The sequence below is a fragment of the Vombatus ursinus genome, unplaced genomic scaffold (genome assembly GCF_900497805.2).
Source record: "Vombatus ursinus unplaced genomic scaffold, bare-nosed wombat genome assembly UNPS02014945.1, whole genome shotgun sequence".
NCBI lineage: Eukaryota > Metazoa > Chordata > Mammalia > Diprotodontia > Vombatidae > Vombatus > Vombatus ursinus.
The window spans coordinates 1,186,764-1,212,751 of NW_020954723.1; the positions used below are offsets into that span (position 1 = coordinate 1,186,764).

Below are 25,988 nucleotides of genomic sequence, written 5' to 3' on the forward strand. Positions count from 1 at the left end.
CCTCTAAAATGGGGATAATGGTACATGTCCCATCTACCACACGGGATCATATTGAGGATCAAAGGAAGAAATGTGCATACCAACACTCTGTTTAGTGTCACAGCGCTCTATGAATGTGGCTTTTGTTATATGCGAGAAGCAGTATGACAACGCAGGGAATGCCGCACTCAGATCAATGTGAATCCCAACTCCTATGCCTCCTAGCCGTGGGACCGTGAGTAATCTTATTTCTGTCGGTACTATCACACTTCGTGATCTCATCAGTTCCCAAGGGTTCAATAATCTCTAAGCTGATCAGTCCCAGATCCATACGTCCAGTCCTAGTCTCCCCTAAGTGCTATTCCCAAGTAAACAAGTGTCTATCAGACATTTCAACTACATGTCCCCTAAGTATCTCAGACTCAATATGTCCATAACATTATTAGTTATCTTTACTACAAAATATACTCTTCTTGGAAACTTCCCCATTACTGTTGAGGGCACCGCTATAGTTCTAGTCATTTTTGGCTTCTCATTCTCCTGGAACCCATACATTTAATCATATACCGAGTCTTTGTTGTTTTTACCTCCACAGCATTTCTTGAATATGTTTCCTTCTTTCCTTTCCACATTGTCACTTCACTAGTTAAAGTCCTCATCATCTATCACCTGGACCATCTCAACAACCTCATAACTGGTGTATTTGCCTTGAATCTCTTCCCACTCCAGTCCACCTTCCAGACAGCAAAGTGATTTTCCTAAAGGGTAGGTCCTCTCCCTATTCGGTATACTCCAGTGGCACCCTATTACTCTAGGATCAAATATAAATTCATTTGTTTGGCATTTCGAGTTGTTTGCAACCTGGTCACTTCCTACTTTTCTAGTCTTTTTACTCTTCCATGAAAACTATAGTGCAGCCATACTGACCTACTTGCTATATCTCATATGGCTTCATCTCTCATATCTGTACCTTTGCACTAACTATCCCCCATAGAGAATGCTCCATCGTCTCCTCTACGCCTCCTAAAATCCCTAGCTTCTTTCAAAACTCAGCTCAAGTCTGGCCCCACCCCCTACTCAGCTGCTACCACCTTCTCCTCTAAGGTTACTTTCCATTTACCCTATGAAATTTTGTATTTAGAATGTTTTTGAAAGCTAGAGTAACTATGAGAGTGCCCAGGACACAGAGGAGATATTTGCAAAATTCAGTAATATTATTCAGCACAAAAAAGGGGAAAAGGTCTCTGACTTTGTGATATAGTCAGACAGGACTGGCATAAATGGGAAACAAGAAACACCTGAATTATGAGCAGTTGCTAGAAATAGTGAAGTAAAGATGTTTGCAGAATGGACAGTGTGTGTAAGGAAAGGTCACATAGAGGAAAATTCAACTTCAGCTAACTCCAGAACCTCTCTTTGTGAATTATCCCCAGAGGCAAAAATAAGAGGGCTCTATTGGTTGTCCAGATAGAAAAGTAAGAGACTAGAGACTGCTTGATGAAAACTAGATCTTTAAACAAAAACATTTCACTTGAAAAGACAAGGGATCAAGAGGTCACAACAGTTTTATGAAAGAATATCAGCTATAGACACATAACTATCTACTGTCGTAACTGTGGCCTGGATGGAAACAAGAGAGAAAGATGCACTTGACAGAAGGAGGCAGAGTTGATAGGAAACAGGGGAGCCAGTGGTAGGAGACACCCCAGAACTCCTCCCTCTTTAAGCCTGTTGTCCTTATCAGCTGCTTATGGGTACGTCCCACTTAGATTAAAAGTTCATGGAGAGGAGATGAAAAATATTGGAAATGTGGAGTGTTCTGCCATGTTGGATATGAAACATAAGCAACCATTTTGTTCCAATCACTCTATAAAAGGCATATGAGGAAAAAACCTACACAACCTTAGGCTGTGCCAAAGTGACTTTTAATATGTGAGATACATCAGAGTAAGTCTGTTGCTGGTGACAAGAGAAAGGTGGCACTTAGGGCTCAATCATGCCCACAAACACCAATCAAGTCCAGAGTATTCAAGCTATTAGCAGGTGATTTTAAGTAGCAAACTGGGGCTCATCTCTTAGGGGTCAAGGAGGCTTCTAAAATTCCAACAGGAGGAAGAGATTAGTGAGATACTGGGAAGTTAAAAGAGTCTAGAGTTCCTTATTTTCTTTGCCCTTGATAGAATAGTTCCAGTCTGCCATGCTGGAGAGAGGAGCAGTTCCAAGATGCTAACTGCCAGTGTTGCAAACTACCTGAGTCCAACAATACAGAGATGATGCAGATTCAACCTTTTAAAAGATACTCAGATGAAACTGTGACATCTTACAGTTACTGACGTGAGAAGAATGATTTAGTTTCATGCACTCTCCATTTTCTCTTGCTCATAGTCCCAAACATAAGGTATCTCAGAAATACAATTCATTTCTTTGATCTTTCCCATCGATTAATGGGGAGTAAATAACTTGGGGCTCTTGTTCTAACACCCCAAAAGAAAAGTTGGAAGTGTAAGAGGGAGGAGGTTTTAGATAATGAGTAGGAGACGAGACATCCCAGGGAAGAGAAGCAAAATGTATTTGTATTTTTGTGATATTAAATAAACCATTTGGCCACTATATGTTGACTACCTTTGTCTGAGAAAGGAGATTCCAAATGTTGGGTGAATAAAAAGCCATAGATTTAAGAAATATTAGTAATTTTGAGTCATTATTTCATTTTATTATCCTAGATTAAAATCATAACCTGGCCAGTGCTACCACATAAAGAAATAGCTTTATATGGGACCCAGTCTGTGGATGGGAAATAGGAAATGTTTGCAGACTGAGCGCTCTCTAATGGCAAGTGGGAATACTGTGACTATTCCATATAGAGAAAGTAACTGGGTTACTTGTAGGGTGGTTTGAATATAAACAACCAGAAGGACAATTCAGATACTGCACTCCCTCTTTGGACAATTAATAAAGTGACACACAGCTCTTCCTGTGGGTATATGGAAGGTAGCATGTGAGCCAATATAGGCTGCTTATACTATTGCAGTGCTCCAAGAGTTCCACCTGCCACGTGTTTTGAGTTTAAAACATACATACATACATAAATAAAGGAATCCTCCCTCTGCTCCCAGTACCCCAAACCCTCTACAACCAGCTAAAATGCCAAATTCTAGACTTTTACTGTAGCTCATTTTATTTGGCAAGTGCTTCAGAAAATTCCACTTGGTTACTGGAGTTAACCCAAAGGGAGGAAAAAAGGCATTTTTTAGATGATCAGCATTCATTCCTTTTCTGCATTCATAAAACTCAATAGTGGCTTTGTTTTCTATCTGCGTATACAAAGAACACATAAATAGCAACTAACAGAATATAATCATGATACTTTTACTGATCTGCAGCATGTACCAAGTTCCAACACTAATCCCTATTTTTGATTGTCTGATCTCTTAAAATGCTCTGATTTTGACACTGACAAAATTTTAGAGCTGGAAAAATGCACATTTAATTTAGGGAGTTAGAGGGACAGACCACATAACAGCAATCTGTGGCACTTCTACTCAAGATGGCACGTTGCTGATTTTCAGTAGCATATCCACTGATTGTCAAAGTTACACTACACCTACTAGCACTTCCTGAGGTCACCTCAAGAATTGGCAGCCAGGGTTTTCTCAGCTCCTCCACACACCTAAATAACTTTCATCAGAAACCAAAATGGAGTCAGCATCATTACATTACACACCTTTCCCCACCTCCACCCCGCCTCTAAAGAAAAAGGTTGTTGACATGACCTGATGCAGATATTGAACAAGAGAAAGAAGCCTATTTCATCTCTGCGAAGTCCAAGTCTGATTTATGTTATAATTATCTAAATATTTATTCCACATTATAGAGAGCCCAACTTCCAAATACAAAGAACCAGGATAGGTGAGTTTCTGGGTTGTGGCTGGATTATTAAAAGTGCTCTGACACAATGACTATTAATTTGTTACACTGAAGGATTTTCTTTTCTTTTTTGGTGGCAGGGGAATTTAGGGGGGAATAGTCAAGGGGTAGAAAGTAATACCAAAAAAAGTAAGAAACAAAAAATGTCCACAAATCATTAAAAACACAAAAAGAAGAAAGCAGAAGGAAGCTCAAAAGGAGACAAAGATAAGAAATGCTGGAACTACCATGTTAAATTTGAATTACTTTAAAAATCTGTACATAGTGGGGAAAACTCTATGCAATAGAAGTTCACAGTGACATATAATATTCCTTTCTGATTTTCTTTGAACCTTGAAATGTTCATGTTTGTTAATATTTATTAAGTTTATAATAAAAAAGAAATTACACAAAGAGACAAGGCTGTCATATAATGTGGTGTAGTGGAATCATAAAGAGCTGGATTCAAATCCCAGTTCTGATACTAGCTATGTGACCATGTATTAAGTAATTTTCCTGCTCTGATTCTCCATCTTCTCACCTAAAAATGAGAAAAACACTTCCACTAAAAATCACATAGAGCCATAAAAACTGGATTTATTTCTTTTTCTTTTTCCTCCTCCTTTTTTTTTTTTTTTGGTTATCATCTTCCTACAGAAAATTCTGTCCACTTCAGAGCTATGGAAATAATCAAGACTAAAGTGTGTTGTGGCAGAAAGAAAACTGATGAAATATGTAGAATGTAAAGAACAAATTTTACAATGTAAATGAAAACCATCTTAAAAGGGAGTTGAAGCCTAAGTAATTAACAGACCAATATGGCCCCATAACATAGATAAAGAATACCTTCTTCCTCTAGACAAAAGTGGGAGGAGAGGGTGGTCTAAGTGGGCAGAATTTTATACACATTGGCAGATGAGGTCACTGTATAAGAGTATTTTTGTTTAAACAGTTTTCTTTGTTACAAGGGGAAGGAGCATGAATTTTATTTCCAGATAAAAAGCAGAATGGGGTATTTCCAAAAAGCACTGGGATGCATCAGAGTAAAGTAAGTTGAACCAAAACCCCAATAGTCATAATATGATTACAACACTGAAAACAGAAAGAACAACAACAAAAACTGAAGACTCTATAATCATAATGACCAAGTTTGTCCCTGGAGAGGAAGTTGAGAAAATATACCTCCTCTTTGTGTAGATGTGGGGAACTATAGATATGGAATACTGAATATACTGTCAGACAAAGTTGTTATGTTGGTTCTTTCTCTTTTTTGTCATGAGAGATGGCCAACTTAGAAGGGGAGGAACGACATATTCAGAAATGAAAGTGATGTAAAAAGAGACAGTAATAAAAATAAGATTTAAAAAATGGAAAAAAGTGCTCTGAGATTTTCAACAGAAGTAAATATAAAAACATTTATTAATAGTGTTTTAGTCACTGCAAGAAAGGAATTTTTCAAGTATTTTAGCATTAATTTCAGAAATTCCCCTCCTTACATTTTTTCTGAATCTGGCCAAGAAATAGCTAAATATTTGTAAAGTAACTTATACCAAATGTTCCCTAGGACTTCCCAATTTCTGTCTGGAGAAATGAATCCTAGCACTTTTCTGTAATACCAAGAATGCAGCAACGAAAAAAAAAATCATGGCTATCAGAGTTTGAATCCAACAGATTCCTCAGTCTGCAGGACTGTGTTTAGGTTACTCCCATTTAAGTGCCTAAGACAAAAATCCTGAAGTATTTTCTTGCAAAGAAAACAAAAAGCTAACGCACTGGAAATTTAGAGAAAGTTGGTCCAAGAAGGTCAATACCAGTTCCTCATTTTCCCAAAAGTATTATCTGTACATGAAAAAAATGCTAAGAAAAATGCTAGCTTTTTTCGATAACCTGCTCTTCACACACACACACACACACGCGCGCGCGCACATGCCCGTGCACAAAGGATGGTGGGGGTAGGGAGGTGAGAAAATCTCTCTTTCCTTCTATTTACATCTCCCCAACATGCACACCATCCTGCCCTCAGTGCCCCCAAACTTCCTACAGTAAATACACAAATTTACTTGTTAAAAACTGACCTTCAAACTGACTGATTAAAATTTATGGACAAGAAACAATCTCTCCCAGTGTGATTTATGTCAAAATCTTTTCCCACATGAGTTGTAACGTTTTAGATTCAATCATGCCTGTATGTGCTACCTTTCTCTCCAATTTGACAACATTGATTAGAGATGTTAACATGACTGAAGGCCTCCATATCTCAAATGCAAGTCTAGAAATGACAATAACAAACAAGCTAAACTGACCTGAATAGCAGCAAGACTGATGGATTATCTACCTCCAGCCCTCAATTCAGCACAGCACTTTACTAACATTTAGCAATTAAAATAACATCTGTCAAAGAGCAAGACCAAAGTGCCTTCTGCTCCTACATTCAACGGTGTGTATGGACATGAACACGTGCAAGGCAGAAATCAAAGAACTTTCCCAAAACAAATCGAGGTAACACAATTTTGGCCCAAAAGAGATTTAAACAAACTGCTTGGATGCAAACAATCTCATTTCCTACCCATTCTTGGAGTACTTTAAGAGTATGAGACACAGACACCAACTCTTCATAGGGGTGCAATTCTAATATTGATCATCCCGTGGCAAGGTCAGCTTCACAAGGAAGGATTCCCTTATACAAATGCAATTTATCATATTCTGATAAATGATCACCACTTCACAGCTACTGGCAAGCTGGTACATGCACACAGCCTGGGACATATTAAAGAATCTTTTCCCAAAGAAGATGGGTTTTAAGTCAGAGTGGGATGCTGTATGTACGTACAGAATAGGTTCCAAGGCTTAGGAATGAGTAGATTCAACAAACACAATCCAATCATTCTTTAAACATTTATCGAGCATCGTCTAGTAAAAGGCATTGTTCTGAAGTTTTGGGGATAGGAAAAAAAAAACCTCTAAGATAGTCCCTGTTCTTAATGAACCTTATAATCTAGCAGTGGGTAATAAGACAAATATACAAATATAAGGTAGCATAGTTTAAGTTATCATATGAGAGGCACAAAGGGCAATGAAGAGCAATCTGGAAAGGTTTCATAGAAAAAGTGAAAGCTAAGTTCCGCTTGAAGATCTTTCTCTTTCCATGTCTGTTTTTCTGTCCCTTTCAACTTTAATCTGCCCTGATTTTCCAATTTGGGCTACTTTGCCCTTCCTTGGGTAGTATGATGACTCTGTGCTCCCAGGGACTCGCCATTTGATGCAGCGTGGAAATCCAATCAGCTTTAGCTCTACTGTAGCTCAGAACCTATGAACTCAAGCAATCCATTAAATTCTGCCTCCCACAGTGGCAAGGATTACATGCCTCCATGAATAGGCTATGTAGGATATGTAAAATTCAACAGGAACGTCTGTGGGTGGAATGAGAAGGCGAGAACATTTTAGGTAAAGGAAATGGGGAAAACAGTGGGTGTGGCTCAGGGGACACCAAGTAGTCCAGCTTGGCTAGAACTCACTGTATGTGTAGAGAAGCTGAAAGTGATGAGACTGGAAAGTTAGATTAGGGTCAGCGCATCAGGATGAGCCTTGGGATGGCTAGGTGGCATAGTGGATAAAGTGCCAAGGCCAGAGTCAGGAGGACCTGAGTTTAAATCCGGCCTCAGACACTTATTAGCTATGTGACCCTGGGCAAGTCACTTCACCCTGTTTGCCTCAGTTTCCTCGTGTGTAAAATGAGTTGGAGAAGGAAATGGCAAACCACTCCAGTATCTTCGCCAAGAAAACCCCAAATGGGGTCACAAAGAGTCAGACACATCTAAAATAACTGAACAACAAAACAGAGGACCTTGAATGGCAGAATGCAGAATTTGGAGTTTGTTCATTTGGAGCTTGATAAAATCTGATTTGGTGGACTTCATTCTTGAGCCATTCACAAAGTATTTATCATCAATGTATTTTCATAATCCTAAGTTTTATTTTTTAAAATAAATTTTATTATTATTTAAATAAATTTTTTATACCATATCATTTCTGAATATAAGTAACCATCCCACCCAGTGCGCTTTCCCTTGTAACAAAGATCAAAATGGAAAGGGAAAAAAAAATCAGCAAAATCTACTAACACATTTACTAAGGTAGTATCTGACAGTAGATGTAAAATTCCACATGCACAGTCTCTGAAGTGGAGGGAAGGAGGTATATTTATTTCAACTTTTTCCAAGGCCAACCTTGAATATTATAGTTACACCATGTCCAGTTCTATTTTATTGTTCTATTTACATTGTTGTAATCATTACATATCTATAAAGATATCTCTCTCTCTCTCTATTGTTTTCCTGGTTCTGCTTACCTCACTCTGCATCAATTCACATGCTCCTAATCTTCTCTGAATTCTTGATATCTGCCATGTCTTAATGTACAGTAATAGTCCATTATTTTCACAGTTTAGCCTTTCTCCTATCAGCAGGTGTCTACTGTTTCCAGTTTTTTGATACCACAAAAATTGTTACTATGGCTTTTGGTATTCTGGACCTTCCTTTCTTTCTTCTATCTTTGACATCTAGAGAACAGATACTAAGCAGTGGTATGTCTGAGTAAAAAGGGTACAGACATTTTAGTTATAATTCCAATTTACTTTCCAGAATGGTTTGACCAGTTCCCAGTGCTACTAACATATCAGTGTGCCTATCTTCCCACAGCCCTCATTTTAAACATTTTTTTCTGTCTCTTATCATCTTTGCCAATTTGCTGGATTTGAGGTGAAACCTCGGAGTAGTTTTGCTTTGTGTTTTGGAGCACACTAGCCTGGAATTCTTCAGGATAACTTCTTGGCTGCCCTCTAACTCTGCCAATGGTCCCCATTATGGTGTGGCTTTGGCATGCTTGGTAGTAACAGCAATTGACAGACCAGCTTGACACTCCAGATCACACATACATATATTTGTATATGAATATATGCAAGACTTATTCAATATTAGTATGCAGATTTTAGTTTTTTTAAACAAAGGTATCTTATCTATCAAATAATTCCTTGTTTGTTTAATTGTCAATTACTCTTTCATGAAAAAGTAAAGGAAATTCAGCACATTTATCTCTCCAAGTACCTTACTAATGGCAAGATTAGAAACAAAGACCTAAATTGTCACCATGGCATAAAATAAGTGATTTCTATTAAAAGAAGTCTTTATACCTTCTCATCTTCCAAGGAACAGAACAAAGGACTTGAATAAATATCTATGGAAACAATTCCATATTGACTAAAGGAATTAATTGCAGATAGTTTTTTTCCCCCATCACTGAGTTTTGGCTTTCTTTTTCTTTTTGGCTAGGCAATGGGGTTAAGTGACTTGCCCAGGGTCACACAGCTAGTAAGTGTCAAGTGTCTGAGGTCATATTTGAACTCAGGTCCTCCTGACTCCAAGGCTGGAGCTCTGTCCACTGCACCACCTAGCTGCCCCCGATTTTTGGTTTTCTTGATAAGATTGGTAATTTTAAAGAAAAATTTTTAAAGAAACATCACATTTAAAAAATCAATTATCCAAATATTTTCCCAACAAGTATTTGATTTTGATTCTCAGTAACTATATAACTGAATGTAATCTGGCAATGTAAACCAAGGGAGCAAAAAATGATACCATTGTCCAGAGTGATTAAGATCATCACCAGACTAGATGGAATTTGCCAGATCAGTTATGATATAGTAGGCAGGATGATGGTGATGAATATTATCAACCCACCAATAGGGGTGAGATGGCATTACAAGGCTTTGTTATCTCAGCCATTCTTGGCAATATTATAATTAACAAATGAAATCTTGTAGTTGTTGGACGAGGGGTGGTTCTATTTTTTCTTCTCCTCTCTCTCCTTCCCTCTTTTACTCCATAAAATTCTTAGTTACCTCAAACTCAAGTGCTACTCCTACAGGATATACATGCTTATGTATGTATATATGTATAATACACACACACAGACACATACTTACATAGGTATATATTTTCTCCTCAATGGAGAGTAAGCACCTTGAGGGGAGGTACTGCTTCAGTTTTTTTGGCTTTGTGTCTAGCATAGTATCTGGCTTAGTAAATGCTTGTTAACTGAGGAAATGAACCCAAGACTGCTGGCTCCCTAAAGATTTGAGTTCTAAGCAGGTTCAATAATAAAATATTTAATTCTGGCTTCAGGAAAGGTAGTCACCTGCAGCTGAATCTGTTGCATAGGAAGCTAAAGGGAGAGATGAAGTTTTAAGTCATGGCCAGGTCAATTTCCCTTGAGGGTTTAGTGCCCCAGTTGCCCCACCCCAATAAGTTTCAAGGATGTATTTCTTTTTTGGCCAAGTAGCTACCTCCAAACTGGGTCACCCAGCAGCCTAACACACTTTTCTGGGAAGAGTTAAGCGCAGTCCTCCCACACTAAGAACCCTGTAAGAACTGCATGTTTGGACATGTATAGAATCAAATGCTTTTAATTTTTATCACTCCTGTCATAAACTCTCTCTCCCTGATGTGTTGATTGGATTCTTGCAAAACCTTTTTTCTACATTGAGGAAATAGTTTTGATTTTTTATGCTTATGGAAGGCAGATACTTCTCCAACTTGTGCTGGAATCTGAAAAGTGACATCCAAGTTCTACTTTCATTTTTATAAGGATAAATTTAACTAATCATACTTAAATGAATGTGATCTCATTATGTATGTACTTCCTTCTCCAATGAGACAGAGGGTCACCCATCCACATTTTCCTAACTTCTGCCACTCTTAGCTATGTACTTTTTTTTAAAATTTTTAAATTTTTAACAAGTGTTTTCAAAACTTTGGGTTACAGGGGCAGCTAGGTGGTGCAGTGGATAGAGCACCGGCCCTGAAGTCAGGAGGACCTGCGTTCAAATCCTCCCTCAGACTAGACACTTGACACTTACTAGCTGTGTGACCCTGGGCAAGTCACTTAACTCCAATTGCCTTAAAAAAACAAAAAAACTTTGGGTTACAAATTTTCTCCCTTCCTCCCTCCCCACCCACCCTCATTGAAAAGGCAAGCATCTCGATACAGGTTATAGATGTGTAGTCATGTAAAACACTTCCATAGTAGTCCTGTTGTGAAAAACTAAGTATATTTCCCTTCATCCTATCCTACCCCCCATTTATTCTATTCTCTCTTTTGACCCTGTCCCTCCTCAGATGTGTTTGCTTTTGATTATCCCCTCCCTCAATCTGCCTTCCCCTCTATCAACCCCCCTGCTCTCTTGTCCCCTTCCCCCCTTAGTTTCCCATAGAGTTAGATAGATTTCCATACCCCATTGTGTATGTTATTCCCTCCTTAAGCCAAATCCTATGAGAATAAGATTCACTCATTCCCTCTCACCTTCCCCCATTTCCCCTCCACTGTAAAAGCCTTTTCTTGTCTGTTTCATGTGAGATGTTTTATCTCATTCTACTTCTCCCTTTCTCCTTCTTCCAGTATAATCTTGTCCCACCCCTTAATTTTATTTTCCAGATATCACCCCTTCATCTTCAACTCACCCTGTCTATCTATCTATACAAACATATAATTTTTTCTCTCCCACTACCCTAATACTGACAAAGGACTCATGAGTTACAAATATCATCTTTCCCTGCAGGAATGTAAACAGTTCAATCTTAATAAGTCTCTTATGATTTCTCTTTCCTATTTACCTCTTCCATGTTTCACTTGAGTCTTGTATTTGAAGGTCAAATTTTCTATTAAGCTCTGGTCTTTTCCACAGGAATGCTTGAAAGTCCTCTATTTCACTGAATGATCATTTTTTACCCTGAAGGATTATACTCAGTTTTGCTGGGTAGGTGATTCGTGGTTGTAGTTCTAATTCCTTTTCCCCCTGGAATATCATACTCCATGCCCTCTGGACCCTTAATGTAGAAGCTGCTAAATCTTGTGTTATCTTGATTGTGTTTCCACAATACTTGAATTGTTTCCTTCTGGCTGCTTGCAATATCTTGTCCTCGACCTGGGAATTCTGGAATTTGGCTACAATATTCCTAGGAGTTTTCCTTTGGGGATCTCTTTCAGGAGGTGATCAGTGGATTCTTTCAATTTCTATTTTGCCTTCTGGTTCTAAAATATCAGGGCAGTTTTCCTTGATAATTTCTTGAAAGATGATGTCTAGGCTCTTTTTTTGATCATGACTTTCAGATAATCCAATAATTTTTAAGTTCTCTCTCGTGGATCTATTTTCCAGGTCAGTTGTTTTTCCAATGAGATATTTCACATTCTCTTCTATTTTTTTCATTCCTTTTGATTAGTGTTACAGTGCCCTAATTTCTCAAATTGTCCCTATCTTCCAATTTCTCCATTCTAATTTTTAAGGAAGTATTTTCTTCAGTAAGCTTTTGGACTTCCTTTGCCATTTGGCTAAGTTTGCTTTTAAGGGCATTCTTCTCCTCATTGGCTTTTTGGACCTCTTTTGCCATTTGGGTTAGGCTATTTTTTAAGATATTATTTCTTCAGTATTTTTGGGGGTCTCCTTTCGCATCACTCTCAGTTTTTCCTTTACTTCTCTTACTTGCTTCTCAAAATCCTTTTTGAGCTCTTCCATGGCCTGGGACCAATTCATATTTTTCTTGGAGGCTTTGGATGTAGGAGCTTTGGCTTTGTTGTCTTCTTCTGGTTGTATGTTTTGATCCTCTTTTTCATCAAAGTAAGTCTGACTCTTTTTGCACTGCTTGCTCATGATCCCAGTCAATTACTTGAGTTATAAACTCTTTATTAAGGTAGGAGTCTGTTTACAGTGTAGAGAATGTACTGTCCCAAGCTTCTGGGGTTTTGTGCAGCTGTGTTCAGAGATACTTCTAGGGACCTGTAAATTTTCAGTTCTTCCAAGGTGGTATGATCAAGGGTGAGGTGTTTACTCCTTTCCTGGCCTGTGCTCTGGTCTATGAGTACTCTTTTCTGTCTTGGAACTGTGAGGACGGTTTCCTCTCTACAGCCACTACAAGCTCCACCACACCAGCGCTCCTCCTTGCCCCAGGACCGACAACCAGAACTGTGACCCAGATCCAAGCACAGGCAAAGCAAGAGAACCCTGCAGCAGCAGAGAGATCCTTGCAATCCCCCTCTGATCATCCACTCGATTCTTCCTCAGTCTGTGGGCCAGAAGCTCAGGAGACAGCCGCTGTCCCTGCTGAGCTCGGGGACTGGAGCTGAGACCACCAGCTTCTCTCTCTCCCCGCTGATACAGACTTTTCCCACTGACCTTCCAAGTTGTCTTTGGCGTTCATGGGTTGAGAAGTCTGGAAACCACCACAGCTGCCCGCGGTTCAGTCCTCTGAGGCCTGCTCCAGGGTCGCTGCAGCCTGCGCGCCCACGTCAAACTGAATTCCTCTCCCAGCCCAGTGCGATACACCTTTCTGATCAACCATTCAGGCTGTCTTGGGCTTGAAATTTGATTCACTCTGTCTTTTTGTGGGTTCTGCTGCTTTAGAATTTGTTTAGAGCCATTTTTAATAGTTATTTGGAGGAGTTTGGGGGAGAGCTCAAGCAAGTCACTGCTTTTGCTCCCACCATCTTGGCTCTGCCCCCTGCTATGTACTTTTAAAAATCTCCTGGGGGGTGAGGATGGGGATGGAGGTGTCATCCACAAACATGGCTGGGAGCTTTTCTCTAGACTTCTTGCTTCTTGACATCATATCAACACCAAAGAGGCGTATGTCCTCCAACAATGAATAACAGCTAACATTTATAGAGTGCTTGAAGGCTTACACAGCATGACCTATATTATTTTTCAACAGCTCTGTGATGTAGGTACTATGTCATTGTTAACTGGAGGACATTCACGGAAGTTAAATGGCTTGTCCATAGTCACATGGGCACATAATAAGTATGAGGTTAGATTAGAACTCAGGTTTTCCTAACAGAGCAGCATCTCTCACTATTTCAAAATGGTAATAATTCTCCCCTGAGAAACGGATACAGGAAAGTTCAATTTTTCATGGATATGATTATTTGAGAAGGAATAAAAATGTTATTCAAAGTCCAATTCAGATGACTTCCTCCATGAAACCCTCATCCTTCTCATTTGAAAGAGGGTCCCCCAAATTAAAGTGGTCTTTCCCTCAATTTTTCTAGATACTCTCCAGAGAAATCTTTTTAGAGCTTTCCTTTGTCTGTCAAATTGTACCTTGTACCATACCATACTTACATTTTAAGTGTTCTATCCTATAACTGCAGGTAATTTGAAGGTATGTCTTTTATCTTAGTATTCTTAACACCTTCACAAAGGCCTTGTACATAGAAGGGACTTAATACTGAATCAAATTAAATGTATAAATTTCAATGATGTCATAGTGGACAGAGGTTTAGTAAGGAACACCTGGCTTCAAATACTGTATCTGACAGGTGCTGACTGTGTAACCCTAGGCCAATCACTCAATATCTCGGTGCTCTTAGGCAATTCTCTAAGAGTAGACATTAGAGATGAGTAGCTGATCTTCACTGGAAGAGAGGGAACACTCTGTGTTCCTACACACCCGACACCAGGGGTAGGGAACCTGAAGCCTTTTATCAAGGGGATTTGTTCTGTGAAGTTTGGAGTCAAAGGGCTGCCCTTGAAGACCTAGAGGTCCACATGTGGCCTCAAGGCCACAGGTTCCCCACCCCTGCCTTACACTGGTAAAACCACAGGTCTAGACTAAAAAAATTTTTTTCAATGATACAAGGATAAATTAAACAAATTGCTTAACTAGCAAACCTGACCTTGTCTACAAAATAATTTTTAATTATCCTCCATCATCAGGACTTCTTCCTGAGCCTCCTATGAGGTTGCATACACTCGTTCTAGTCTTAGAGACCCTGAATTCAAGGTTCACCTCTGATAACTATGACCTGTGTAAATCTTGGAAAAATCATTTAATCTTCCTGGGCCTCAGTGCCCTCATCTATAACACAGGGGGATTACATGACACGGCATCTGAAGTCCCTCTGGGAGAATAAGTCTGCCTTAGGTTCCTTATCTGTAAAACAGGGATAATAATAGGTTGGGAGGATGAGATAATATTTTTAAAGTGATTTAAAACCTTACAGCACTGCATGCTAGTTGCTATTATTATTATTAATTATCTGTGATTTCTAACATTGCTTGAAAATCACAATTTCCAATAGGTATCTAACAAATCTACTCTCCTATTCCATCTGAGGTTAAAGGTAAATTTTTGGTAGGCAGAAACACAAAGTGTCTCCATGGAAATAAATTTTAACATGCAGAACTGGTGGTGATAGAAAAAGTGATAAGCTTGGAACGCTAACCTTAGAGTCAAAGGATGTGAGTTCAAATCTCAGCTCTGCTTTTTACTCCCTGCATGACCTTTGACAAAGTCAATTAAGCTCTGCGGGACCCAGTTTTCTCATCTGTAAAATGAAGCCACTGGACTACACAACCTCTAAGGTCTCCTCCATCCCTAGATTCATGATCATGACTGTGATCTAACCCAGATACCTGGAGAAGCTGAGGCTGAAGAAGCCTGACATTTATGAGTCTTCTCCAGAGAAAATGTCTCTACTGTCTTTAGAAACCAACCTTTCAAGGCTTTATCTTTTACATTTTAATTGGACTTTGCCGTACAGAATAACATTCTCCAAACTTTTTTGAGTGTATATTCCCGAAAAGTAAAAAAAAAAAAAAAAAAAGCTTTAACAGAGAAATAGATATATATTTATGTGTAACACACACATATGCATAAATACACAGATTCCTATGTATGTGTGTAAATACATGTATATACACGTGCATATATGTATGATTTGCATCTGTACCCATATTTATATATATATAGCTGTATATTGTTACAAATTATATACTTGCATCATTGTACAAATTTTACATAATTACAGGTTTAAGAGAATGAGATAAAGATGAAATAAACAATATTTAAAATAATTTATTAATAGTAATAATATTTTATGAGAACAATGTGATTAAATAGGTTTCCCTATTTTTTTTTTAATCCTGGTTTAATACTTTAGGATACTGCAATTTAATGGTCTGGTTCTAAGTTTGGTTTATTCTGATACTTGGTTTTAATGACAGTCATAGCTGACAAAAGACAACTCACAAAGATATGTAATATGAATTGGGAAAGCATATCATTACCTAAACTTACTAATTTTTCAATTCTTTCTGCCAATCTTCCCTTGTTCTTATAGTCCAATCGAAAGATATTGCAAGTTTATATTTTTGTCAAATGGGTTAAAGACCCACTGAAACTCCTTATTTGGAAGTTTTTAAGCAGGTTAGAAAATTATGTTTCCAAGTTTTAAAGTTCGCAGATATGTTTTTTTTTTAAATTTCTGCCAAAGAAATCGTTTCATGAGGGAAATATATCCAAACATCGACTTTCAAAATGTACTCTCCTTAGCATGAGTTTCCTTCTCATTTCAAGTTAGAACATCACCTTTACTTTGAAGGGGCAGATTAGAGTTTTTTTTTTAAACTCTCTATTGGGAACATAGTACTGTCAGCCTCTTGTTATCACAGAAAAGGTTGGCAAATTTGGAGTACTTGTCCTTTTGTAAAAGAAAAAAATGCATGACTCATTTTTAAGTTTGAGAACTCTTTGAAGGATTTAGCCAAGAGACAAACAGCACACACATCTGTGAGTACAAAAGATTTTCATGGTCACTGCTCATGTCATTACAAGTGTGGTAAATATTTGATTATTTAAAGGTCTTGTTTTTATAAAATTAGCCACCTTGATGACATCCTGTAGCACTCTGTGCACTTCTCTCTCCATCTTCCTTTGGGGCTTGCCTATGAACGATGCACTGAATCAACTTTATGTGATGCTAACCTAGAACTTGATTGCTGCTGTTGTAATTTTTACATTTCAATCAAAGCAGCCACCCAATCACTATTTTTAATAAAGAAGCCATTTACCATTGAGAATATATCTTCTCTAGTACATTTCTCCTTTAGTTCCTCACAATACAATCAATTCTTAATGTATTTCAGTATTGAAACCGATCTAGTAAATGCCATAAGCTGAGTCATGTTAGAAACACCTGTATTCTCACATAATCATAAAGCAAACTTCCCATATTGATTAATTTCTCTAATACTTTTGATAGCAATGTTTTCTCTACATCTTCCGGTAATATTTGCTGACAAAGAAATGAATTTTAATTGGTTACCATATTGTTTTCCATATATTATTTCAAACTATTAAAAAAGTCAGGAAAGGGAAGTGCTTCCCCAATGGCATATAGTTTTTCACTATTAAGAAACTATAAAAAAGGCTTCTTCTAAACATTTATCATTCAGTTAAGCCAAATTTTAATATGTATTGGATTGAGTATTGGTTGACTTAAAACAGTGCTGAAAAAAGAATTATAGAGAATCATTTTCATGTTTATACAGAACATGAAGCTGAGTTTATAAATGTCTTACTAATTATGATGGTTTCACACTATTATTAGCTATTATCTGAAGGCAAAATACATACTTGGGCTGCAGTTCAGTATTAATGATAGTTAATGTAAATCCATATTTCAAATACTCTTCCTGGTCACTTCAAATGTTCTAGTCAAACTTCTTGTCAAATCTGATTAATCTATCATTGATTTTACCTCATAATGCAACTGACAATGAGCTCATACAAAGAACAGGAAAAGGGTCAGCCCTACCATTTTCTTTTTGTTCACTTGCGTTCGAATTATTAGTATCATAGCCAATCCTTGGCTTTACTGTAGGAATGTTTTAAAGCCACTCTTTGTAATTTCTTCCTGCACCCTAATCTTATGCATACCCCACTTTGAGAATGCTGATATAGAGCATTTAAAAAATAACAAAATGGCAGAATTAATATTCATTCAGAAATGAGCTAATGCAGTATCATCTCTATTTTAACCTTAAATCTGTAAAATTGGGAAAGCCAATTTGTTTTTAATACCATCAAGTGAGCAACATCCGAATGGTACCATTGTGTTAAGATGAACAAGGGGGTACATAGACAGAAGTACTACTGTATTCATTCTCAAGGTTGGAGAAGAACAAGTTTTTCAATATGGGCATGACCTTACAGGACAATTACACCCAAGAAATGCAGATACCAGAAGTCTGGGAACAGATTTGAATTTCTCTCTTCGCAGCTGGCTATTTCTTGCTTGCAACTATGACTTTGCCAGGTGAAACATTGTTAGTCATGACCCCAAGTGCCTAAGTATCAAGTGTTCTTGTGAATAAAACAATCGATATTAGGGGCACTTCAAAATAATGCACTAAGGTTTGCCAAATACTTTATATACATTAGCTCATTTGGTCCACAGCAAAAAGCAAATAATCTGTAACTAAAAACTCTCCATGCAAAGCATTATACTTTATTTTATCACCTTATCCTCGCTGACAAATACTGGGCTATAATTTAGTTTCAGCTAAAAATTTTTCTATGGCAAATTCACTCAAAAAGCAACTCCTAGTTCAGTCTTAGTCAATTTTAGTTTGGCTCAACTGAAATACATTTACAAACTGTAGTACTTAAAATATGACAGATCTAAATTGAACAAACAACAAATGTCATGGCAATTTACTGGCTTTCAATTTAATTTCAATTGCTCTATCAGATTAAATACTATGTTTCTTTTTCCTGGCATAGCATGTATCATAGACTCAGGGCTGGAATGAACTCCAGAGATAAACTACCTTTAAAAAAAATTACAAAATTAATTGTTTTTGCTTCTGATTCTAGTAACAAAGACTGAATTTTTTAATCACTGTGCAGCAACTTCCCTAAATAAGCTCTTTTTTTTTTCATGTTAAATTATTATTAAAATAAATCTCCTGTTTTGGGCCCTAACTACATATATTTAGCAAGGTTATTAGAGATATTTATCATACTCCTTTAAATTATTGATTTTTCATTATATCTACTCATCAGAAAAAAATTAAGTGATGGTGTTGTGAACTTTATGATATAATATAGTTCTGCATTCAACTATTGCTGGGACTTTCTCCTTCAACAAGTCAATTAAATTCTCTGGAACACAGCTGACTCATGTCTAAAACGAGGGGGCTCTGACTACTTAATTCTAATATTCAGCTCAAGTGGATTCTTCTTTAATTTGCAGTTTTATTTAAGAGATTCTAGGATAACAGATTTAGAGCTGGAATGGTCGTAAGGGTTTTTTTTAGTTCAACCACCAGTTTAAAGATGAGGAATGGAGGCCCAGGGAATATCAGTGACTTGCCCAAGACCACATATCAGAAAGTGAGATTTAAACTTGGGTCCTCTGACTCCATTATATCAGGTCCCTTGCTGTGCAACTGTGAAAATCTCACCTAATAAATTGATACCCATTTAAATACAGAAACTGTAGTCCTTTATAGGACTAGCATATTCTCCTAAAACTTCAGAGTGTTTTAATTTTCAATTCTCTTACCAACAGTAATTTAGAGCATATTGTCAGTGTTCATTTAATATCTGCAAATCTTTTGAGACATTTGTGTTTAAGAGGAGATGTCTCTTATTTCTCCCCGTGTCTCTCCTTCTCTCTCCCTCTCTCTGTTATCTCTTTCTCTGGCTCTCTCTTCTTCCCACTTGTCTACTGGGGAACAGCTTTTGATGTTAATTCCTATTATATTTTGGATTTATTGGTGGTTGGCAATTTTTGGGTGATATTTGATACCAATATTTTCCCTATCCATAATTTCCCTTCTGATTTTATCTTTACTACTTTAATTTGTGCAAAAGCATTTAAATTTTATAGTCAAAATTATTTACTATATTTTTTGTGACCTCCTCTATGCTCTATGCTTTATTTAAAAATTATCTTATTAAATTATCCCTCTAGATACAGCTGTTTGGCAAAAAAAGGGCACCTGATCTTATTTTTTTCTCATTTCTCACTGGTGAAATTTGTCACATATCCATTTTTAACTTATTTTAACATGGTATAAAATGTTTGTCTGAGCCCAATTTCTGCCAAATTGCTTCCCAGTTTTTCCAATTTGTCAAATAGGTAGTCCTTCTCCCATTAATTTATGTTCCTGGGTTTATCAAATAATGGATTACTATCTAATCTGTCCCACTGATCTATTTTTCTGTTGTTGTTGTTTTTTTTTTTTTTAAACCATTACCAGATTATCTGAATGACTACTGGCTTATTTGGAATAGATTTTATTATAGCTGTGTAGAGTCAGCTGACCAACTAATTAGAACAAAGATTGAAATTAACATTAAATTTATGAAAGGATAATACCACGTACAACAACTCCAAGCCAATCTAAATAAGCTGTTAACTCTGTAAAATATTTAAATAAAAATAAAAGGAAAATTGACCCTTGTTATCTCTTAAAGAATATTTAAAAGAAATAAAACTGCCATAACAAGTTGGCCAAAAAAGCATGCAGAAACTGCTTTAGTCACCAAACCTAATTGTATTCAGTCTCCATTACCTGGCCTTCCTTCCATCTTCTGTAGATGTCTTTTTAACATCAAAGATGGTTAATAAATTACCTGTGAATCTACAAGATCTGTTAGAGACAGCTCCTCTCCACCCCTACCCCTGTTTTTTTGTTGCTAATTGAAAGTCTCCCTCTTTGAGTATTCAGGATTTAGTATTGAAAAGCTTCCTATCACTCTGGCTGACATTCCTTGAAGAATTTTCATCCCTGGGATCTTAGCTATTCTTTTTTTTTTTTTTTTGTAGTGAGGCAATTGGGGTTAAGTGACTTGCCCAGAGTCACACAGCTAGTAAGTGTCAAGTGTTTGGTCTGAGGCCGGATTTGAACTCAGGTCCTCCTGATTTCAGGGCCGGTGCTCTATTCACTGCACCACCTAGCTGCCCCTACTTCCTCAGCAGTTTTTTTTTTTTTTAGGCAATTGGGGCTAAGTGACTTGCCCAGGGTCACACAGCTAATTAGTGTCAACTGTTTGGTCTGAGGCCACATTTGAACTCAGGTCCTTCTGACTTTAGGGCTAGTGCCCTATCCACTGCGCCACCTAGCCGCCCCAGCTATTGTTTTTCTAAATTCTATAAAATGTGCCTCCCCAAACTGAAGGTACATGTCTTAGTATGCCTGGCTTTCCCATCCTCATTCACATTTTCAAAAATGGAACTGTTACTTCCCCACAAAGTTCTCAATACTTCCATCTCGGGAAACTCCTAGTTGATGAGAGCCAGGTCCAGAACAGAAGTTCTCCCTATTGGTTTCTCTATCTCTTGAGGGATGACATTATTATTAAGACAAATGAAAATTTTAAAAAATACTAGCTGGTCCGCTTTGGGCAGAAAGAAAGAGCACATGAGCAGTCCAGGTAATATTAGTTCCCCACTACTATTACAACATGTGCCAGATTTGTGATCTCTTTCCTGAACTCCTAATCTATGTCTTTCTGTTCAGGTGAGGCATAGATACTTTTTGGGACAATATTGCTTCTTTTACTGCCTCTCACCCATTACGCCTTCCTTCTCTGGTTCATGGCTTTCCTCATATGTATGATTTAACACAACGCCATCCTACCCCACTTTTATCTTTTCTGTATTTTGAATAACTTAAACTCTTCCAGTGCCAAATTCCGGTAATAAACTTCAATCTAATCAAGTATCAGTGAAAATGATTAAGTCAAAATTTGTCCTCTTGCATAACAATCTCTAGTTCACCCTGTTTATTATCCATGTTATATGTATATTCAAGCACCTAAATACATGGATTTTATTGTTTGTCTTCCACTTGGATACTGTCTCATACGGATTGCATTTATTTTCTAATTTCTTTTTTGTATTTACTACTCAAAATGTTACCGGTTTTGCCAGATTTAATGTGGGCTGCTTTCTCTCTTCCCTTCCCTATTCAGTTTAAAGCCCTCCTAATTAAATTTGTAAAACTCCCAGCAAACATGCCTTTATTGGACCTTGTTAAGTACATTCCATCCTTTGTCAAGGACTCATCATTCCTGTATTTTATGCAATAGTCTAGAAATTAATTTAGCATGTTAGCTATCCTGAAGTACCTTTGCAGAGAGAACTGTCTTCTATTTAGAAGGGGAAAACATTGTAAAGCATTGTATAGTGGATAGAATAGTAGATTGATCTATTTTTGACATATATAAGCTAACTGACCACAGGACCAATCACTTAAAGTTTCAGTTCCCCAGGAAATCTTTTAAGACTCTAAATAGATTTACATCAATGACAGAGTCTGGGAGTTCTATACCGACAAAATCACTGGTTTTCACAACAACAACAATAACAGACCAAGTATTCAACCAGCATCTTACTTATACTCAAGTTCTTCTCCCCAACTTCTATTCCCTCTTTTTACAAGTGTCAATCTGTAACCGTTTTACAATTGACTATTTTAGGGAGTTCCTTTTGTACATAGAGAGGTTAAGTGATTTGCTCTGGGGTCATGTAGTCAATAAGCTCAGCAGGAGTATTTGAAGTATCTGAAGCTGGCTATTGATTGAGCCATGATGCCTCTCTCCATTCAAGACAAAGACAGTCAAACAAAAATGATATTTAATTTTACAAGATGCCAAAGCTAAAATTTTATGATTAGGAAATATGAAAAAAAAACCAATGACAAATTTTCATAAAGAAAGAATAACCATTTAATCATAACTTTCATTAAAAGAAGGACATCTAGGTCAATAAGCCAAATATTTTTGACTGATATGCCATATAATTAAGCTGTAACCTTGGAGTTACCTGGGCTTTTTTTTTTTTTCACAAAACAAGCTTCATTCTAGTAGTCTATCTGCCTCCCTACTGCCTCAAAGAACTACCTGAAACAGAAAGTTTTTGGTAGGGAAACACAGGAGATCAAATTGTTGGTTAGTACATTGGTAACCCTACCCCTGCCCACTTGGACCATTCCATCACTTAAGGTAAACCAAGAGCGAGTGTTTACTTTTTACAGCTTGCCATATCTTGAGAGAAAGAGGAAGAGAAAACACCAATAAAACACCTTGCTTCCACTAAAGTTTTATTTCATATGCCGTATCACAGAACGAAGGTGAACCATGGTTCTTCAAGGCTATACCTGTGAAGTTTCAGCTCTGATAGGTCCTATATCGAGTTAAGCAAGCCTTCAAGTACAAGCCCAAAGACAGGTTGAATGTCTAAATCAGCCTAGCCAAATTCAGAGAGGCTTATCATTAGAAGTTTCACATCCAAGTGGAAGTTGTTTTTTGTCACACCAACTACCCCAAGGCTTGGATGTGTTGAAATCTATGTTCCTGGAGGGAGTACTTACACTAATGTAGTCAGGGATCTTTAGAAATGAGAAGCATACTTTCTAAGATTTGGAAGACTCACCATAGCACCTATGTAATTACACATTTTCTAGGGCTAAAAGTAGCTAAAGAGGCATGGTATAGTGGAAAAAGGACTGGCCCTGGAGGTCGAAAAGCTAGGTTTAAATCCCACCTCTGTCAACATGTGTGACACCTTGGGCCAGTCACATAACAAACCTTCATGGGCCTCAGTTTCTTTATCTGTGAAGGGGTTGGACTTAATGGTCTCTGAGCTTTCTTCAAGCTCTAGATTTCTATGATAAAGAATCACAGAATTATTAACTCTTCAAAATATTTTTACCAATACAAGTCAATGCTTACATAACTGGCCTTCGTATCTACTGCAAAAATTCAATTCAATTCTGAAAAGAATTTTTTTTAATAAAGATAAAACGAGAAACGGCATGAGAAAGCTTGCTTGATTTGTTTCAAAGAAAGGCTTAGCATTAAGGAATAAGTGTTTATCAACATCACAAAGAATTGTTTCTTAATCTACAAAATCTGTAAAAATCTAGATTTAATAATGGATTCTAGTTAATGCACATGTCAAGAAGAATCAAAGTTGAAACATTTAGGACAAAGGACCAATTCAGTGATTTTTTTTTAAGACTAAAAAAAAATTCAAACCAAGATAGCTAGAATTTAGCAAATGGAAATACAGTGATACTAGAGGAGGGATATATTTGTGAGCTAATCAGCTAGATTCTTTAAGTGAATCATTTTTGGGGAATAAATTACGTACATTAAAAAAAAAAACAACACCTCTAGGTAACATCTGAAAATTGAATTTACATGGTACCCTAGTGTCATTAAATGGTTAAGAACCTAAATAATATACTTTAGCTGTTAAGTATTTAACTCATTCTCATTATACCAAATATGTTCCCTAACAATCTAAGGCTTTTAATATTTTGTGAGATGTTGGTCCCTTTCCTGAGTAGGGATGGAAGAAGCCATTCTTGAGCAGTATTAGAAGGGGCAGTGGTAGTGGGGAAAAAAAAACATACTATGGCTGTATAGCTCGAGGCAAAGTCACTGAAGAGTGTGCATCAGAGAAGAGGCTGCAACTGCAAGGGTGAACAAACCTCTGAGAGTATCCAAATGGACAGTCTCCTTCATTGGTATAGATTTATAGTACTTATCTATTTAAAATTTTTAAGTACAAACTCATTTCCATTTTAATAGAACTTAGTTCAGTTTAAATAATGTTCTCATAAAAAGTTTTACTCTAGGCTAGATGAGACTAGAGCAAGGCTAAATTATATACAAGGTTGATTTGCCTCTACCAGCCAAATAAAAGTTTAGCTATTTTAAGACAAAATGCTGTAATACGCTCCATTGTGAATGCCAGGAAAAACAAAGTGAGGACCCCCCTCCCTTTTTGTTTTCTGGACCCAAAGAAATCTGATCATTTATCACAAAACAAAGTGCCAAAATCTAGCTTTAAATTTCATCCTCCACTGTAATGTTTATTTCTTGTCTTTGTCTCTTAATCCCTCTCCTTTTTACTTAATTTTTTTTTAACACATTCTCCAAGTGAAGCCTTCTCTTCATAACTCTCTTCCACCTTCAGAGCAGTGGAAAGTATGTGGTATAATGTACTAGCTGGCTTCCTTCCTCCCACCTCTTTATTAACCAAGTAACACAAACACAGTTACTCAACCAAAAACCTGCATCCTGTTGCTAGCATTCACATCACTTACCCCGCAAAGATGAATACTTACGCAGATGATAATATGGTCACCATCTCCTCAAAGATGTTTGCCAAATCCTGATCCACAGGAGTACTAGATTTTCAGGGTTGATTTTTTTTTTTTTTAAGTACCATATGGAAATGAAATTACAATTTCAAAATTGCCATTTTTGGGGAAGCCACAGGTATTCCTGGGCTGTAATCATGCTTTATTCAAATCATTGCTTTATAATATGATGAAAGTATGAAAGTTATTTCCTTATGGATTGTCTGCTAATTTTCAACTTTCATCATAAAGGTTCAAATAATTAAAATATATGAATGCCTAAAGTTGGGCCTGCTTTTTTTCGCTTTATGTAAATCTTGGGCACAGACTGAAATTTAATTTTTTTTTAAATGAATTTCATTGATGTCTTTTGTTTTTACATTTCCTAAATTTTCCCTTATATTTCTCTTTCCCCTACCTCTCTGAAAACAATTCCCACATAACAAAGAAATTTAACCTTTAAAGGAATATAATTACCTCCGTTCCAAGGGGCGGCCATCACTAGAAATGCTACGAGGAATATTGGCAGCTCGTTCTGGAGGTTGCATCTTCCCATCTCCTTTTCCAGTACCCATTCGAGAAATCACCGGACTCTGGACCTGGGAGGGTACTTGGGACCCATGAGGTCCTTGCCCCTTGTTGGCATTTCTCTGCCATTTGTTGTTATTTCTGAAGGGGAATTTGAACTCATAGGAAACCCCTTCATTCATTTTGTAGTCCATCACTGGCATGCGGTATGTTTCAGAGCAGCTCCTGTCAAGACATGAGTATAAGGAAAAACAGGTGAAGGCCTCTTTTCTTACTTGGTAAAACTTCACAACCTTTTATCAAGTTACAATGCAATGAAAAGAAATCTCACTGCTAGGCATATACCACCATGAGGCCAAAGGCAGGAAGGTATAATACACCAAAATATTCATAGAAGTACATTTTGCTGCAGCAATCCATCAGTCAACAAATACTTAAGCACTTAATTATGTGCTAAAAGCAGTGCTAGGTGTTGGAAAGAGAATGACAAAAATGCAACAATCTCTATCTTTCAAAAGCTTACAATCTATTGGGGAACACACACACACACACACACACACACACACACACACACACACACACA

General features: G+C 37.2%; 1 protein-coding gene across 7 annotated transcripts in view; it reads right to left on the reverse strand.

Annotated features, from left to right (window-relative positions):
* The window catches only part of LOC114030082 (signal-induced proliferation-associated 1-like protein 1), a 375,977-nt gene that overhangs the window by 53,528 nt on the left and 296,461 nt on the right, over nucleotides 1-25,988 (reverse strand). For all 7 annotated transcript variants that reach the window (XM_027844744.1, XM_027844745.1, XM_027844746.1 and 4 more), the window contains one exon: nucleotides 25,355-25,630. In XM_027844744.1, coding sequence (XP_027700545.1) covers nucleotides 25,355-25,630 — 276 coding nt within the window. The remainder of the gene's footprint in view (nucleotides 1-25,354; nucleotides 25,631-25,988) is intronic.